Source organism: Ranitomeya variabilis, chromosome 7 (assembly GCF_051348905.1).
Source record: "Ranitomeya variabilis isolate aRanVar5 chromosome 7, aRanVar5.hap1, whole genome shotgun sequence".
Classification (NCBI taxonomy): Eukaryota; Metazoa; Chordata; class Amphibia; order Anura; family Dendrobatidae; genus Ranitomeya; species Ranitomeya variabilis.
In genome coordinates this window covers 67997560-68015232 of record NC_135238.1, presented here as the reverse complement: position 1 = coordinate 68015232, position 17673 = coordinate 67997560, and the positions used below count along the sequence as shown (strand labels likewise).

Genomic DNA, 17673 nt, shown 5'->3' with positions numbered 1-17673 from the left:
CAACAGTTTGCCATCTTTATTAACCAGCTAATCCATTTGACGCCCTTGATCTCCTGTAAGAAAAATAAAATAATAAACCAACACAAATACTCCCTGTTCCGATGTAATCCATTTAATGGACACACCATTTGTTGTGTATATGTATGTGTGTGTGTAAATAAATATACCAGTATATATATATACACACACACTCAAAAGTTTAGGGTCACTTAGAAATGTCCTTATTTTTGAAAGAAAAGCACCAGTTTTTTCCAATGGAGCTAACATTAAATGATTCAGAAATACACTCAATACATTGTTAATGTGGTAAATGACTATTCTAGCTGCAGACGTCTGGTTTGTACTGCAATATCTTCATAGGTGTATAGAGGCCCATTTCCAACAACCATCACTCCAGTGTTCTTTTGGTACTTTGTGTTTGCTAACTGTTTAAGATGGTTAGAATACCCTTGAAAACCCTTGTGCAAGTATGTCAGCACAGCTGAAAAACAGTTTGGCTGATTATAGAACCTATAAACCTGACTTTCCTTTGAGCTAGTTGAGAATCTGGAGCATTACATTTGTTGGTTCCATTATACTCTCAAAATGGCCAGAAAAACAGAACTTTCATGTGAAACTCGACAGTCTATTCTTGTTGTTAGAAATTAAGGCTATTCCATGCGAGAAATTGCCAAGAAACTGAAGATTTCCTACAATGGTGTGTACTGCTCCCTTCAGAGGAGAGCACAAACAGACTCTAACCAGAGAAAAAAGAAGTGAGAGGCCCTGCTGCACAACTGAGCAACAAGACAAGTACATTAGAGTCTGTAGTTTGAGAAATTGACGCCTCACAGGTCCTGAACTGGCAGCTTCATTAAATAGTCCACCAAAACCCCAGTGTCGTCTGCAGTGAAGAGGTGACTCCGGGATGCTGGCCTTCAGGGCAGAGTGGCAAAGAAAAAGCCATATCTGAGACTGGCTAATAAAAGGAAAAGATTAATATGGGCAAAAGAACAGATATTGGACAGAGGAAGATTGGAAAAAAGTGATATGGACAGACAAATCCAAGTTTGAGGTGTTTGAATCACACATAATAACATTTGTGAGATGCAGAACAACTGAAAAGATGCTGAAAGAGTGCCTGACGCCATCTTTCAAGCATCGTGGAGGTAATGTGATGGTCTGGGGTTGCTTTGGTGCTGGTAAAGTGGGAGATTTGTACAAGGTAAAAGGGATTTTGAATAAGGAAGGCTATCACTTCATTTTCCAACGCCATGCCATACCCTGTGGACAGCGCTTGATTGGAGCCAATTTCATCCTACAACAGGACAATGACCCAAAGCACAACTCTTAATTATGCAAGAACTATTTAGGGAAGAAGCAGGCAGCCGGTATTCTATCTATAATGGAATGGCCAGCACAGTCACCAGATCTCAACCTCATTGAACTGTTGTGGGAGCAGCTTGACCGTATGGTGCGCAAAAAGTGCCCATCAAGCCAACTTGTGGGAGGGGCTTCTGGAAGCATGGGGGGAAATTTCTCCAGATTACCTCAGCAAATTAACTGCTAGAATGCCAAAGGTCTGCAATGCTGCCAAGGGAGCATTCTTTGATGAAAGCAAAGTTTGAAGGAGAAAATTATTATTTCAAATAAAAATATGGAAAAGATGGAAAATTATTTGCCCATAGGGACATGTTAATCTAAAGTGTGACCTGAAACTAGCAACACGGGTGTCTACAAACCTGTAATCAGTCAGCCTGCCTCTTTAAAGAGTGAAAAGTAGTTACTGTGCTGTTTGTTATCATATTGTGTATCACAATGAACATGGACCAAGAAACCTTTAACACACACACACACACATTTGTATATTTGTTAAAATGTGCTTAATTTTCTATTTATTGTATTTTTCAGGTTACAACCATCCGGCCCTAATAAAAATGATGCAACAGCCACAAAACCTGGTAAATCTTCACCACTTTTATGTGACAATGTGTTAAGTAAATGATTGTCATCTTGGTTCTTGTTATCTTGGTTCTTGTCAAGGTTATCATCTGATTGTATTAATATTCAGCACACCTGCCACATTAATGAGATTTGATGGGACTGGATGCAGTGAATCCAGCTAAATCCTATAACATATAGGGCAAGAAAATAATAAAAATAGTACCCAGCTGCATTTAAAGGTATCATCCCATGTATTTAACTTGGTTTTATTAAGAAAATAGAGCAGAAAAGGTGGGTTTTCTTTATATGGTTTAGTTTTAAAAACCTCCTTTTGAGGTGACCAGATTGTACAGTTGCACTCGTGTAATGAGATTTCTTTATAGCTGGATGTGTGCGATTTAGAATCTGAAATGACAGAAATATTTCACAGGCTTCTCCAGTTGTCAGGAATTGATGGTGTGTAGTCCACTCACATGGCCGGGGAATTTCAATAGTGCTAGATGCAAAGCCTGCCTGTATAGTATAAAATGGTTCAATCCTGCCTTATCCGGGCTTCCAGCAATGCAACACAGCTGTTATTAACGTTCCCAATCATTTATGATAATGAGTAGTGATGACCGAATATACTCGTTGCTCGGGTTTTCCCGAGCACGCTCGGGTGGTCTCCGAGTATTTGTTAGTGTTCGGAGATTTAGTTTTTGTCACCTCAGCTGAATGATTTACAGCTACTAGCCAGGCTGAGTACATGTGGGGGTTGCCTGGTTACTAGGGAATTCCCACATGTACTTAGGCTGACTAGTAGCTGTAAACCATTCAGCTGAGGTGGCGAAAACTAAATCTCCGAACACTAACAAATACTTGGAGATCACCCGAGCGTGCTCGGGAAAACACAAGCAACGAGTATACTCGCTCATCACTAATAATGAGATGTCTCTGCTGACTCTGACCCATTCTGTATAGTAAAGCTAACAAGCAAGCTCTTGAAAACTAGATATGTTATAGTGGGCAGAGTGAAAAAAAATACAAATTTTTAAGATTTTTTTTTTTTTGCTTGGATAGTCACCTAAAGCATTAAAACCTGTTTTAAATGAATAACTTTGCAATGAAAAATTCCCTTTTAATTATTGTCAGGATGTTTAGAAATAAAAACAAGTGAAATATTTCTTAAGAGCTCGTGAAAAGTGTGAAATGAACTACCAAAGTTGTCCCTTATTATATTTTTTGATTTTGCGCTTGACTTCCCTGCAGCCATTACATACACGCGGTTCCAGTACAATTTTTAATAAGCGATAACTTTTTATAGAATTTTGTCATGCTGTGCAAAATATTCTTACAAAGCCGATACTCGCTAATAGAAATCTACGAGTGACTGTGCGCCCTTCGGGCTCACGCGGTAATTGCAAACCACGCAGTGGGGTGTACCCACGCACCAGACTGGCGTATGTGCAGACTAATAGCAAACATAAATACCTGGTGTACCTCTTCTGCCACTCCTACCTTGCGTATGAAAAAGTTCTGTAGTTAATACTGTTCGGGTAGAGCTATCCCATAGCCCTATTCCTAAAGAAAATGAATGGGTAGAGCTATCCAATAGCGCTATTCCTCAATGCTCCTGAGCGTAAGCTATTTCACATGGTTGAGCGCACTTGGGATCTGCCCCCAAGGCCCTGCCCATGCCCAATGTTTGGTCCGTAGACCGTGGCTAGGAGTTAGTCCCGCTTTTGTGTACAAAATGTTTTGGCTTTTACAATTGTTAAAAAGCTTAGTAAAATACTTCTTTGTACACACAGTTGACAGTAAACCATTTGTCAACATTAGGAATAAGTTTACCCTGCTTCTGTGTTTCAAATATTTTGACCCTTATTTGTTGGTTTTCCTTCCCCTGGAAAAAGCCACATATAACTGCCCGTGTGAAAACACTGGGAGAGGCAAATAAAGTCCTACAATATCCAAGGACTGTCCCTGAGATTTATTGATGGTCATTGCAAAAGCCAACATGACAGGAAACTGACGCCGTCGCATCTGGACTGGCAAGTTTTTATCTTTGGAAATCAGGTCAATTCTTGGAATAAGAACTGTCTGACCCTTTGCTTTTCCATTTAAAGCAACGGCATGAATAATGTTTGCTTTTAAGCTTTTCACATAAAGCCTTGTGCCATTACAAAGGCCACGCTTTCTTTTAAGATTACGCAGGAGCATAATTACAGCTCCCGGTTTCAGCTTCAGTTCATAAGGAGGCATCCCAGTGAGATTCAAAGAGTTAAGAAACTCTACAGGGTAATCTGGGAGAATCACACCCTCCTCTTCCGCAAATGTGTCGATAGAGCGATATGTTGAGTGTTCACCTTGAACTTGACTAAGAATTTTGTCGTTGAAGGCATGAACGTCATCATTCAATTGCTTTATTGGCAATTGCTTCTACCGTTGCATCGGTAATCTCAATTGAGTCACCAAAAATAGCTGTAATTAAATCACCCTCTTCAATAAAAGAATTCGGGATTTCAATTGTGTCTTCTGGTAGACCATATACATTTGACAACTCTCCATTGCCAAGTTTCAGTAACCATGAGTTGTACTCAACTTCATCTGAGACGTTCTCATATTCTGTTGTAACTGGAACCGTGAAAATTGATTCCAAGATTTTGAGTATTTAACGGTGGACTGTACAATTTGGGCTCTTTTTCCACCTTCCACTATTAGTAGGGTTTGACGAAAGTCACCACCGTTTATGAAAACTTTTCCACCAAATGGTCTTTTTTTTCCACATATGTCTTGGAACAAATCATCCACAGCGTTGATATTAAAACAAGGAGTCATTGTTACTTCGTCCCAAATAACGACAGATGACTCCCTAAGCTCCGTTTCTTGAAGTGAGGTTGGCTTAATTTTTGACACTGTGGTCTCATTTGTTGTAATTCCAAGGCCAAACTTGGAATGGTAGGTGCTACCGTTTTGTAGTAATGTAGCCACCAATCCATTGGAGGCTACTGAGCAAATAGACTTCTTTTCTGCTTGTAGTGTCTTGTGCCAGCAGTTGTACAAAAATGTCTTCCCACTGCCTCCTGGGCCGTCCAAAAAAAACCCAGTGTGAGCTAGTGTCGTCTGGCTGTGATGCAGCATTGACTGTTTGCATAATTGCATCGAAAGCTGATTTCTGAGCTTCATTAAGCATAGCTTTCAATTGCTCAGCCTCCTGCTTTATTACAGCATAATTCAGTTGGTCCAGTGTTTCATCTGGACCATTTACTGGAGTTGGCAATCCGTAGTCAGCACAGGACTTTTTATTGCTTAAGAGCACTTCATTAATATCACAAAGAGCCAGTTGCTCAGCAATTTCTGGAGTATATACGCCTGGTGTAATCCTCCATAAATTCGATTTTATATTTTTGCCATAATGCCAATGGTTTAGCTGGTTCCCCATATACACAAATTATAGCAAATAATTTGAGAAGTTGGTAGGGCATTTGGAAAACTATTGCATCCGTTATACCGTCTTCCCATTGGGAATCATCTTCCAATAGATGAAGATCAATGCACGCATTTTTATACTTGTCATGTACGACTCCATTGACAGTCCTTAAGTCAGCATAAGACTTTGCTCCTCTTATGTGAAGTAAAAGGAGTCTTAGGTAATACAGCTCACCATCTGTTAAAGAGATTGTATATATTCAGGCAATTGTTTTTCCAAATTGAACTTCTTCTAGTACAGCTTTTCTATCCCAGACATAGTGTTCAGGGATTTCACTGTACAAATACTGACGGGCGGAAGCGTCAACTCTGTTTAGCTCAAAATAAGCCTGCAGAGTAGAGGCTTTTGAGTCTGAAATAACCATATCCACATTACGATCTTCGAAAAACACTTGCTGCATGTTTTCAAGGTGAACAGCAAGCCTTTTAATGGTATATGAAGCATCATGCATTTTATTTTTTCTGATTCTCCACATGCCCTCAGGGGCGCTTATATACCGAGAATCTATGTACATGGCTGGTTCATTCCAGTTTAATGTATCAAACTTGATATTGGTACAGTCATGTCCTTTGTATACATATTTGAAAAGATATACCGAAACGAAGAAATAGCACCAGAAACCAAAGATAAAAATATATAAATTTTATTGCGTATCATGAAGATAAAAAAAAAACTAAGTACAAAAGAAATACAGGACAATGACAAGGGATCTCACCAAAGAAAGATGGCAAAGTGGTCCCCAACAGGCAAACATGTAATAAGTAGATGTTGCATCATCCACTGGTGCAAAGAATTAGTAAACTCTACAAGAGAAGCAAATATCCCTGTGCTGACAAAGTGCATCAAAATATAAGGTATAAGAAAGAGCCTCATGCAGAGTAGGAGTATAAAAATGCACACAGATCAAGATAGTCAATAAACGATAGTACAACTCATAATTACCTGTGGGACCACGATGCCATCCAACCCTACGCGCGTTTCGGCAATGTGCCTTCTTCCGGAAAAGATATTTAACACTTTTTATTGAAGCACATATCTCAACATTGATATGGCAATTGTACTTTAGTAATAAATAAGGGTTGTATGGAACTACCCATCTATTGTTGTCGATTTCTCGCGTTCCTCGTCTGGTTTTCCCAGTATTGCGTCAACGGTACTGTGGATAACCATCAACATTGGGGTTTGTCTCTGTATTAAATTCCTTTGGGAATTTTTTTGCGCATTGACCATCTGTCATGCATATAGCACCAGGTTGATCTTCACCACATGGGCCATGAATCATGTGCTTCATCACTGCCTCATGCAGTTTTGGATTGCTGTCTCATTTGGGATTTCAGCAGAGACCAATTCGTCAATTATTTCTTTGTCCCTCGGTTTATCTTCCTCTCTGAGGATTAAGAGCATGTGAGTGTGTGGTAGTCCACGCTTTTGAAATTCTATTACATGCACATAGGCAACTACACGGCCAAAAATGTGTTTTTTCAAAATCTCGTTAAGCACGGCTTGGTGTTTGATTTTAAATACTCGTGCAACCAAATCTGGTCTGAACTCTGGCCTTTGCCATAGTTCTAAGTTTTCAGTAATTTCTTTCCACTTTGGGTTACAGGTCATCGTAACAAAAAGATCTGGCTTTCCGAATTTTCAGACACTTGTCATGGCTTCTTGGTAATTTTGCTGCATAGCTCTTGGATTTCCAATGAAAGTGGATGGTAAAATTACTGGTGTCCCAGCTTTATCCCTTGGTGTAATGCAGCATTATGGATGTGATCCATAACACCGGCATAACTGTCTACGCGTAATGCCTTTTGATTTTGTTTTATATATTCGATCCTGTCGGATTCAATTTTGACGTAACTGTCAACGATAAATTGTTGCGTAAACTTCCCAGCATTTAAAAAGGGATTAAACTCGACACGAATGGCAAGCCTGTATGCATAGTACTGCAACAGGGTGATTTTTTTTTTTCTTGTCGATCTTGATCCACTGGTATGGATGGTAAATGAATGTCACCAATTCCTTGATGTTGCATACTTAGGGCAATTGGAGTTGTCAAATTTATTGTCCATCCACTGTCCCCATATGGGAACAGAAGTGGATTTGTTATTGCATCACACTTTCTGTGAAGACAGCCGATTTGAACAGTTTGGTTTTCACTTTTGAGGTGAACTCTGATGTCCCTATTAAATGGGGGGTTCACCCATTGCATTTTGATAAATTATAGCTACTTCATTGCAACTTGGTGCATTGTAGCGCTTCTGGTCATCATTGTAGTCATTTATAATTGACATTGTTATTTCGAGTGGATCGCGATTTTCTAATTCAGCAATCCTCTCTTCCTCTATTTTAAATTCCCTCATCATTGTGAAGGCTCTTGCGAGTGGGTTAATTGCTTTCATTTCCTCTCCAAGAGATGATAGCAGTGCTGGGAGGCACTTTTTATTTGCTTGACTTCTTGTACTTAATGCTTCTTCACTGTCCAAGATATAAGTTACAAAAAAAGCAGTAAAGCCGCACCCTATAATTGTATAGTCTCTATGGACATCAGGGCGCACGTCCTCACCAGGGGGTCCATCCCAGATAGAACATCCAAATCCAAACTGAAGAAAGGGACAGCGCCACACCCGATAGTGAAAAGCAGCTCACATATTCATTCTGCCTCCTGCGGCAACGTTTCGGTCTGAAGACAAAGGTCTTCGGACCAAAACGTTGCCGCAGGAGGCAGAATAAATATGTGAGCTGCTTTTCAATATCTGGTGTGGCGCTGTCCTTTTCTTCAGTTTGGATTTGGATGTCCAAGATATAAATCTGGGCAAACTTGGGAGTACTACCCACAGCAGGATGCAATGGGGCAGTTCTGTGGTAAATTTGTCCATGAATTCGAAAACAGTATGGACCATGCCCAGGAGGTGGTGCTACTTGTGCTCCCATTGATTCCAAAGCAAGCGAGCTATTGTATTGCCTTATATTAGCCATAAAGTTATTGGAGTGCTGATGCTCTCCTTTCATCAACTTGACTAATTGATCATCCATACGAATGGGATGTAATTGGATGTGCCCTGTTGTGAATTCTGCTCTTGGGCTCCCTCCGGTGGTTGTTAGTGGTAGTGCAGTTGTCTTGGGGTTGTAATCCAGGGCAGGTGTTTCTGCTGATTGCAGCTCTACTAGGTATTTAGGTGTGCAGGATCCATTACTCCTGGCCAGTTGTCCATTGTTCTTGGAGGGATTGCATCTCTCTCTGGTTCCTCATGCCCTGCTGCCAATTCAGCTAAGATAAGTGTCTGGTTTTTCGTCTCTGTGCACACATGCAGTGTGCTTTGCAATTCTGTGCAATTCATTGTGTTTTTGTCCAGCTTAGACTTTGTTTGGATTTTTCAGTCATGCTGGATTCTCAGGAGATGCAGATATACTTTCTATGTCTTTAGTTAGATGTAGAATATTTGTATTATCTGCTGTGGATATTTTTAGGATTTTAATACTGAACGCTTAGAATTCTGTCCTATCCTTTTCTATTTAGCTAGAAGTGCCTCTTTTGCTAAATCCTGTTTTTCTGCCTGTGTGTGTCTTTCCTCTTATACTCACAGTCAATATTTGTGGGGGGCTGCCTATCCTTTGGGGTTCTGCTCTGAGGCAAGATAGAATTCCCATTTCCATCTATAGGGGTATTTAGTCCGGCTGTGTCGAGGTGTCTAGGACGTGTTAGGTACACCCCACGGCTACTTCTAGTTGCGGTGTCAGTTTAGGGTTGCGGTCAGTACAGGTACCACCTACTCCTGAGAAAGTCTCTCATGCGGCTCCAAGGTCACCAGATCATAACAGCTCCCTCTGTTGCAGCAGGAAGGGAATGTTTTGTCCTGCGCCAGCAGGACAGGTCGAGAAGGAGGAGGATGCAAAACTGTCTGTTAGCTTTGGCTGTATGTCATTAGTAATTTTGGTCAGAGCAGTTTCAGGGGAGTGGTGGGGGTGGAAGCCAGATTGGAGTTTGTCAAGGAGAGTTAGATGAGAGATGGGAGGAAAGTTGAGCATGGACATGCTGCTCAAGGAGTTTGTAAGCAAACGGGAGCAGTGATATGGGGCGATAGCTGGGCATAGTAGTTGGGTCAAGGATAGTTTTTTTGAGGATGGGTGTGATGGTGGCATGTTTGAAGGCAGAGGGGAAGGTACCAGAAGTTAACGATAGGTTGAAGAGATGGGTTAAGGCTGGAATGAGCATGTTAGTGAGGTTGGGAAGCAGGTGGGAAGGGATGGGGTCAAGTGCACAGGTGGTGAGGTGTGATTTGGAAAGAAGGTAAGTTCTCCTTCAGTAATGTTTGAGAGGGAAGTTATTAGGGAAGGGCAGAGGTCTGGTATATGGGGTGGTTGGGGTGTTGGAAAAGTAAAGGTTTGCCTTGTTTGGTCGATCTTGTTTTTGAAGTAGGTGGCAAAGTCCCCAGAAGAGATGAGGGGAGTTAGAGGTGGCAGTGGTGGGCGGAGGAGAGAGTTAAATGTGCTGAACAGTTGTTTTGGGTTGTAGGATAGTGAGGACACAAGGTTAGTGAAATAGGTCTGTTTAGCAGAAGTGAGGGCTACTTTGAAGGTAAGTGTAGCTTGTTTGAAAGCAGTGAAGTCGTTTGGCAGGCGTGTTTTCTTCCAACGCCGCTCCGCGACCCTGGCTGCTTGTCTGAGTTTTTTGGTGAGGTTGTTATGCCAGGGTTGCCTATTGATTTGTCGCACTTTGCCATGCATGAGGGGGCAACTGAGTCTATGGCTGATGTGAGGGTGGAGTTATAGAAAGCCGTGGCGCTGTCCGTGTCGTGGAGTGAAGATATGGAGGACAGGGGTAGAAGAGAGTCTGTGAATGTCTAGGTGTGCAAGGTTTCTGCAAGGATGTGGTACTGGCTGGACTTGGGGGGCAGGTGAGGAGGACAAGGATGAGAAGGTGAGTAGATGGTGGTCAGATAGGGGGAAGGGAGAGGTTGTGAGATTTGATAAGGAACAGAGGTGGGTGAAGATGAGGTCTAGTGTATGTCTGATCTGCGTGGGTGGCTGTGGAGGACCACTGAGTGAGTCCAATTATGTCTGATCTGCGTGGGTGGCTGTGGAGGACCACTGAGTGAGTCCAAAGGATGAGGAAAGGGCCAGGAGCTTGGAGGCTGCTGGCTGGCGGGTGTCAGTAGGGATATTAAAGTCACCCATTATGATGGTGGGGATGTCAGCGGAGAGAAAGTGAAGAAGCCAGGTGGAGAATTAGTCAATGAAGGCAGTGGCTGAGCCCTGTGGTCGGTATATGACAGCCATTTGGAGATTAGAGGGAGAGTAGATGTGGACAGAGTGAACCTCGAAAGTTAAAGAGCCGGTCTGCAGATAAAGCAAGGTGGGGGTAAGAAAGAAGGGGAAATAGTTATTTGGTTTTAGGGTGCAGGGGTAAGGGGTTAGTGAAGGAGAGTGAGGTTTAGTGGAGCAGAAAGAGTGAGGGCAAATGTGAGTATGGTTAAAGAGCAGGGGAAGAAAAGAAGAGCAAGTAAATTTAGAAGTCAGTGATTAGTCTTACCATCTGGTTGATTTCTGGAATATTTCTGATGATACACTTAAGCGATGTCACTTGAAATGATGTCACATCTGACTAAAGTCAAATCTGACCAGCTCCATTCAACTTATACCATTCAATTGTCCATGAAATGAATCCAGGTGAGAGAGGGGAGGAGGAAGGAGGTGGAGGACAGTCCACAGCAGGGAACAATTAACAGAATGAAGTTAATAGAAACATTTGACTGCCATCAAAGGTGAAGAAAGATAGAATAAGATAGAAGGAGAGTTAGGTGTGAAGAGCATGGATATATCAATCAGCATGCAGTAAATTTAAAGTATGATACATGGAGTTAAAGTCAGAGAAAAGTAGCAGCGTACCACGTAGAACAGATGGGGAGATGTGCATGGATTCAGGGGTGCAGTGGGTATTCAAGGTTAGGAGACCGTTCAAACGTATGCATGTAGCACCATCACTTACACACTATATACGTGTAGCGCACATCACTTACACACTATATACAGAAGATAAAACTGTGTATTTTATCACAACTGCAGCATGCAGCCCAGTAAGTGATACATTACTGGAATCTGGGTCTCTGCCACTGTCTCATGCCGCTAGTAGTAATCGTAAAAACCAGATGTGCTGTTCCCTTTAAAACCCTCTTAGTATATGTTCTTTAGGGTGTAAAGTAAAGTTTTTAATGTAGAAGAAAAAAATCTGAGTCTTTAGTGGCTTCAGTATTCTAAACATTATTCATGTCATAGGGCATTGTAGGAGAGGATTGGAATGACTTCAGCCCTTTACTTTCTCCCTGCTGTCAGATGTAGTAGGTGATAGTGGAAGGGAGAGTGAGAGAAAACGGCAGCTCTAGTTTTTCTGTAATAATATAGACCATGGTAATCACTGCACATAGTTACTGTACATTGTTGAAGGTCTGTATTTGTATACTTCTCTGGAAACTATAAGTGCTGCTGGAGAAAAGAGCGCAATAGGGTCTTATCCGAGATACAATTGATTAGAAAGATCAGATTCTACTCACCAATTTGAACCAAAAGACAGGCTCATAGATATATCCTGCTACAGCAGATCCACCGGTCAACTCGTGACCAACCAGAGATGAAAAAAAGGGAGTAAAACGTGGATTCAAACTGCGCTGCTGAATGATTCAAGGTCCAAATATGTAGCCATTAAATCGTGGATTTATTCAGCGCGTTTCAAAGTATAAGACTTCTTCATCAGAACACCACAGTACCACAGATACTGTGTTGTCCTGATGAAGAAGTCTTGTACTTTGAAATGCGTTGAATAAATCCCCGATTTAATGGCTACATATTTGGACCTTGAATCATTCAGCAGCGCAGTTTAAATCCATGTTTTACCCCCTTTTTTTATACTTCTCTGGAGGTATTTCTGTACATTTATACCCATAATTGTGTTTACCAATAAGTTATGAACATGCAGTTACATCTTATTAAAATATCAATTATTTTAGATTTGTGTTTGTGTATTTTACACTGAGATGAAGTATAATATAGCCACAGCATGTAAACTATTCAGTCATCTCCGCAGTAGATGTGGACTACATATAGTGCTATGGATAATCATCAGAATCGGCCAGGATGAGTAAAACTCATCTAAAGGTGCTTTCACATTAAGTTCAGGCACACGTTCAGTGGCTCCCATCGGGGCTTAAGTCCAAACACCCCGCAAAACGGGATTTGGATATTTGCGTTGACGGGGCCATAGGCTATAACGGCGCCAGCAGAACGAACGTGTACTCTGCCGTGCATCATTTTCAGGCGAGTATGTAGTCTACTACATGTGGGTGTCCGCCTCCAGTACGGTTGGTCCAAGTCTTAGTAAAGCCATCTGAACCCAGATATAGACAGTAGCATTTGAAGAGCATAGCTACATTTGGCTGCATCAGAAGCTAATAGTACACTACCACCACAGCTTTGGAGTAGCAATTACTGCTAGTGATGAGCGAGTGTACTCGTTGCTCGGGTGGTCTCCGAGTATTTGTGACTTCTCGGAGATTACGTTTTTGTTGACACAGCTGCATGATTTACAGCTGCTAGCCAGCCTGAGTACATGTGGGTGTTGCCTGGTTGCTAGGGAATCCCCACATGTAATCAAGCAGGCTAGTAGCTGTAAATCATTCAGCTGTGTCAACAAAAACTTAATCTCCGAGAAGTCACAAATACTCGGAGGTCATCCGAGCAACGAGTACACTCGCTCATCACTAATTACTAGCTCTATGGAAAAGAGCCTGTAAGGACTGCGCTCCTTGCCTAGGAGACTGGCCATTGTTATTAAACTGCATTGGTGGCAGGTAGGCAATCCCTCTGTTCTTAAGAATGAAGACACCTTTTTTTTTAATAAAAAGTAAATTGCAAAGTTGTTTGTGTTTTTTTTACTTTGATGTAATGAGAATAGCTCTTTAGCAGTGATTTACAGTCACACTGTACTGGTACTAATTGTGCTCATTGAATACTTGGCAATCTTAATTGACATTATCAGTGAAACTCTCAAACTCTTAATTTTTCCTAGAGCACTTTCGTCAACAGACCAGCGCTGGGTATCCTGCCCCCTGAGAATTTCACAGAGAAATTGGAGGAGTCCTTGTTATCTGTAAGTGTCTTCCAGCATTTCTTATCAGTCCTTACTGTGCAATCTCCAGTATTTTTGTGTGTGGCACGTAATCATTACAGAGAATGATATTGTTGATGCAACCTGGTATTATGAGTTATTTTTTTCTTATATAGGTTGGACCGAAAGGATTGAGCCAAATAATGACCATGTCTTGTGGATCATGCTCCAATGAAAATGCATTTAAATTAATATTCATGTGGTATAGGGTAAGTTAAAATATGCATAAAGAAATGTAGGGTCGGGTCCAAATTTACTCCTTAAAGAGAAGACACAATTTATTTAGATTTACGTTTAAAAACTTTAGGAAAGAATCCCAAGGAACATTACTTATTTTGCATCAAACTATTTCTTTATTGACCACGTTAAAGTAGCATTCTATCTTATTTTTTTTAATTCAACCTGTCATTAGTCCCTCCAATAAATATGTAGTATTAACTTATTTAGTTGTTAATTTCTGCCTGCAAAAGTGATGGGAAGAGGGACAGAAACTTTTATCACAGTTACTGATGATCATTACACAGCTTCTGTCACACAGTTTTAATGTAGAAGAGCAGAGTACAGCCAATGTGATTTGTATACTTGTAATATATTAGCTTTAGGGTAATATACAGGAAAGAATCCCCAAATTGTTCACGGTCAGGATTCTTTGGTGCCAGGAGTGGGTGGACGTATGACCGTAATTGTGCAATTTGCATACGTACAGTCACATGCCGACTAGACGTGTCCGGTACAGGGCAGAATAATAAATAACAATTACATTTACACTAAAAATTCATAAAATAATAGGAAATTTGAAAACCTGACCACCTCATTGAATGTATTATAAAGAAAAAAACTGCACAATTTCTATATGAACAACACATTTTGCAATTTTACTGTTTTTCTCAGACATCTTGAATGTCTTTCAGAACAAAGAAAGGGGAAACAGCAATGCAACAAAGGAAGAACTGGACTCCTGCATGGTGAATCAGGTATAATAACTAAAAAATGCATCTTCAAGGAAACCTGTAAAAATTAATACTCACCAGGCAATTTTTCCATTTTTCTGCTTTTTTGTCCTCACTTTGCATGAGCCATCAGCCCAACATAGACGTATGAGGGCCGCTTTTTTTCAGGGTGAGCTGTAGATGTCAATGATGCCATCCATTTTATCATATAATAACTTGGAAGATGGGAGAAAATGTATATTAAAATTGCCAAACGTGCACACACGCACACACCTCCCCGCAATTGTTTATTTTGTTTTTAAGAAGTTTATTATGTGGAAAAATTACTGTGTATCATTCTACAGGTCGGTATAAATGCGAGGATACCAAACTTGTAGGTATTTTTTATGTAAGTGGTGAAAATTAAAATCTTTAAAAAAAATAATAATAATAATTTTTTTACTTGATGCAATGATAAATGTTTTATTTTTAATTTTTTATAAATATTTTTCATATATTTCTATTATATTGTTAAAAACATTCTATTTTTTTTTTTACTTTATTTTCAGTCCTCTTAAAGCCCCATTCCAGTGTTTTGTTTGTTTGTTTTAAATTTTTAGTACTGGAGTGCTGCTACTAATCACAGTTCCTTGACCCTAGTAGTATACTTACTAGCCGCTGTCTTCAGCTGTTCCTGGCGCCGCTCTGGTCCTGTGCCGCCATCTTTTGACCACAACTTCCAACTGACGGGAAGTTAGAGATAACGGTCACAAGATCTCAGTGTAAGTCTATGAGAGCCGCATCCTGGTCTTGTTCTGACTCTCATAGACTTACATTGAGACGTTGCCCAGAAAACACTGGAGCCATCCTATCTGTGTTAGACTGCCAGCATCTGCCGGTTATGTGCAGGCTCAGGAGCAGAGCCTGCATCATACACAGAGATCCAACATTGGAATTACCATCTAATGTCAGGACGGAGTTTAAAAGCATCTGTCACCAGGTTTCTGGTATTCGAACGGAGAGCAAGACAAAGTAGGGTCAGAAAACCTGATTCTAACACGGAGTCAGTTATTGTGCTTCTTCCTTTACTTTGTTACAACAGTGTTATCCCCTGTAGCTCTACCAGTTCTATCAATAATAAACCTCTCTTCTGTAGTCCTTGATATTCAGCATATCTGGTAATCCAGCCCCTATATCTGATCGGCATCTTTTTGTCTATACTCTGTTAGACAGTTGGTTGGACAGATCTCATCATTGAGAGGACTATCAGTTCTGTGTTATTGTCAAAACTACAGCAAGTAGCCCAGAACATGAAACCTCCCTATTTTATGCTGCCATAAGATTGAGCGTAAACCTGGTGACAGATTCCCTTTAACAATATGGCTGCTGGTCACTAGGATGTAGATTCTGAAATGTTCTAGCGGGGCCCATGCTATCTACCTCTTACTAACGTTTTAATATTTTGTTTTAGTCTCCAGGTTGTCCAGACTACAGCATTTTATCATTTATGGGAGGTTTTCATGGCCGAACAATGGGTAAGACCATCGGGGTGATATACTAAGGTGAATGCGTCACAATTACGGCCACATTTTGTAAATGTAAGCAGTTTTACGAGGTAGGAAAACTGTCTGGAGATCTGTCTCATTTTTTGTTCTCTTAAGTTCCCATACACATCGATGGGCTTTGCCGAGAGTCTAATGTGTATGGGTGCCTCCTGACGCTACTCCCAACAGTTGATATTGAAAGATAAGGATGCAGAATGTCCGATTTCTGACTGCTGATCCTTTTCTTATCGGCGAGATAAGCCCCCTCCAGACGAGTCTGGCAGCAGCTCTTTCATAGAGAACAAAGGAGCGACCATTCCCATGTCTCCGAGACTCAGAAGAGATAGCTGCCGGCCAAACAATCAGCAGAATAATGATTTGATGTCTATCTATTGCGTAAAAAAAAAATATATACATACATACATATACACATATATATACATATACACAGCTCTGGCAACAATTAAGAGACTACAAAATATTCAGTTTCTCTGATTTTTCTCTTTATAGGTATATTTTTAAGTAAAATGTAAATTGTTCTTTTATTCTATAAACTTCTGACAACATGTTTCCGAAGTTCCAAGCAATACATTTTGTATTTTTTCTGAAAAGGGGAAATTGTCAAAAGTAAAAAAAAATAACCAGTGCTTTCAGACCTCAAATAATGCAAAGAAAACAAGTTCATAATCATTTAGAAACAACAATACTAATGTTTTAACTCAGGAAGAGTTCAGAAATCAATATTTTGTGGAATAACCATGATTTTTAATCGCATGTGTCTTGGCATGCTTTCCACCAGTCTTTCAAACTGCTTCTGGCGTAAAAATGTAAGCAGTTCTTCTTTGTTTGATGGCTTGTAACTATCCATCATCCTCTTGATTACATTCCAGAGGTTTTCAATGGGGTTCAGGTGTGGAGATTGGGCTGCCCATGACAGGGTGGGTTTGGATGTGGTGGTCTCTTAATTTTTGCTAGAGCTGTATATCATATAAAATGTGCTAGAACATCACTGTTGAGGTTTTGGGTTGTTTCACATTCCCTGCTGTTTGTAAAAATCCTTCAGCTTAGAGAGAAAAGTAGGAAAAAGAGTGTAGACCAGTGGCGATCAACTAGTGGGCCACGGCTGCATGTGGATGACAGGTCCATACCCTGTGGCCACCGACTTCCCTTCTTCATTCTTCCAAGCACTTGGCTTTTCAAACTTCATACTCTGGTCTCCTAGGGAGGCTTTTAGCCTTTCATTTGCAAGTTTTTCCTAAAGTCTTTTATCGTCATTGTTCTAGGTTGCTTGGCTACAACGCACTCTAAAGCAATACACAAGTTAGACATTCCGTCCTTTGACTGGCCGATTGCCCCCTTCCCAAGGCTAAAGTACCCACTTGAGAAGTTTGTTAAGGAAAATCAAGAAGAAGAGGCACGCTGCTTGGAAGAGGTAATTTGGCTAAATCTGGGCAGGGTTTCCATTCTACCATTTTATTGTTGCAAAAGCTGTATAAATCCAGTTTACAGGAGGGATCAGGGTATCCATTCTGAATTCTTTGTTCCTTTCCGTAGTCGGTGCAGACATAGCAAAAAGTGTGAGAGAGGCTGTAGACCAGGCGCTTTGTAACGGAGACCTCAAGTTCTCATTTTGTTAAATGTTCAAAAGTTTGA

General features: G+C 40.7%; 1 protein-coding gene across 3 annotated transcripts in view; it reads left to right on the top strand.

Moving 5' to 3' along the window:
* The window catches only part of ABAT (4-aminobutyrate aminotransferase), a 122081-nt gene that overhangs the window by 87033 nt on the left and 17375 nt on the right, over positions 1 to 17673 (top strand). For all 3 annotated transcript variants that reach the window (XM_077275246.1, XM_077275248.1, XM_077275247.1), the window contains exons 6-11: positions 1891 to 1940; positions 13449 to 13529; positions 13664 to 13756; positions 14459 to 14521; positions 15948 to 16011; positions 17304 to 17452. In XM_077275246.1, the coding sequence (XP_077131361.1) occupies positions 1891 to 1940; positions 13449 to 13529; positions 13664 to 13756; positions 14459 to 14521; positions 15948 to 16011; positions 17304 to 17452 (500 nt within the window). The remainder of the gene's footprint in view (positions 1 to 1890; positions 1941 to 13448; positions 13530 to 13663; positions 13757 to 14458; positions 14522 to 15947; positions 16012 to 17303; positions 17453 to 17673) is intronic.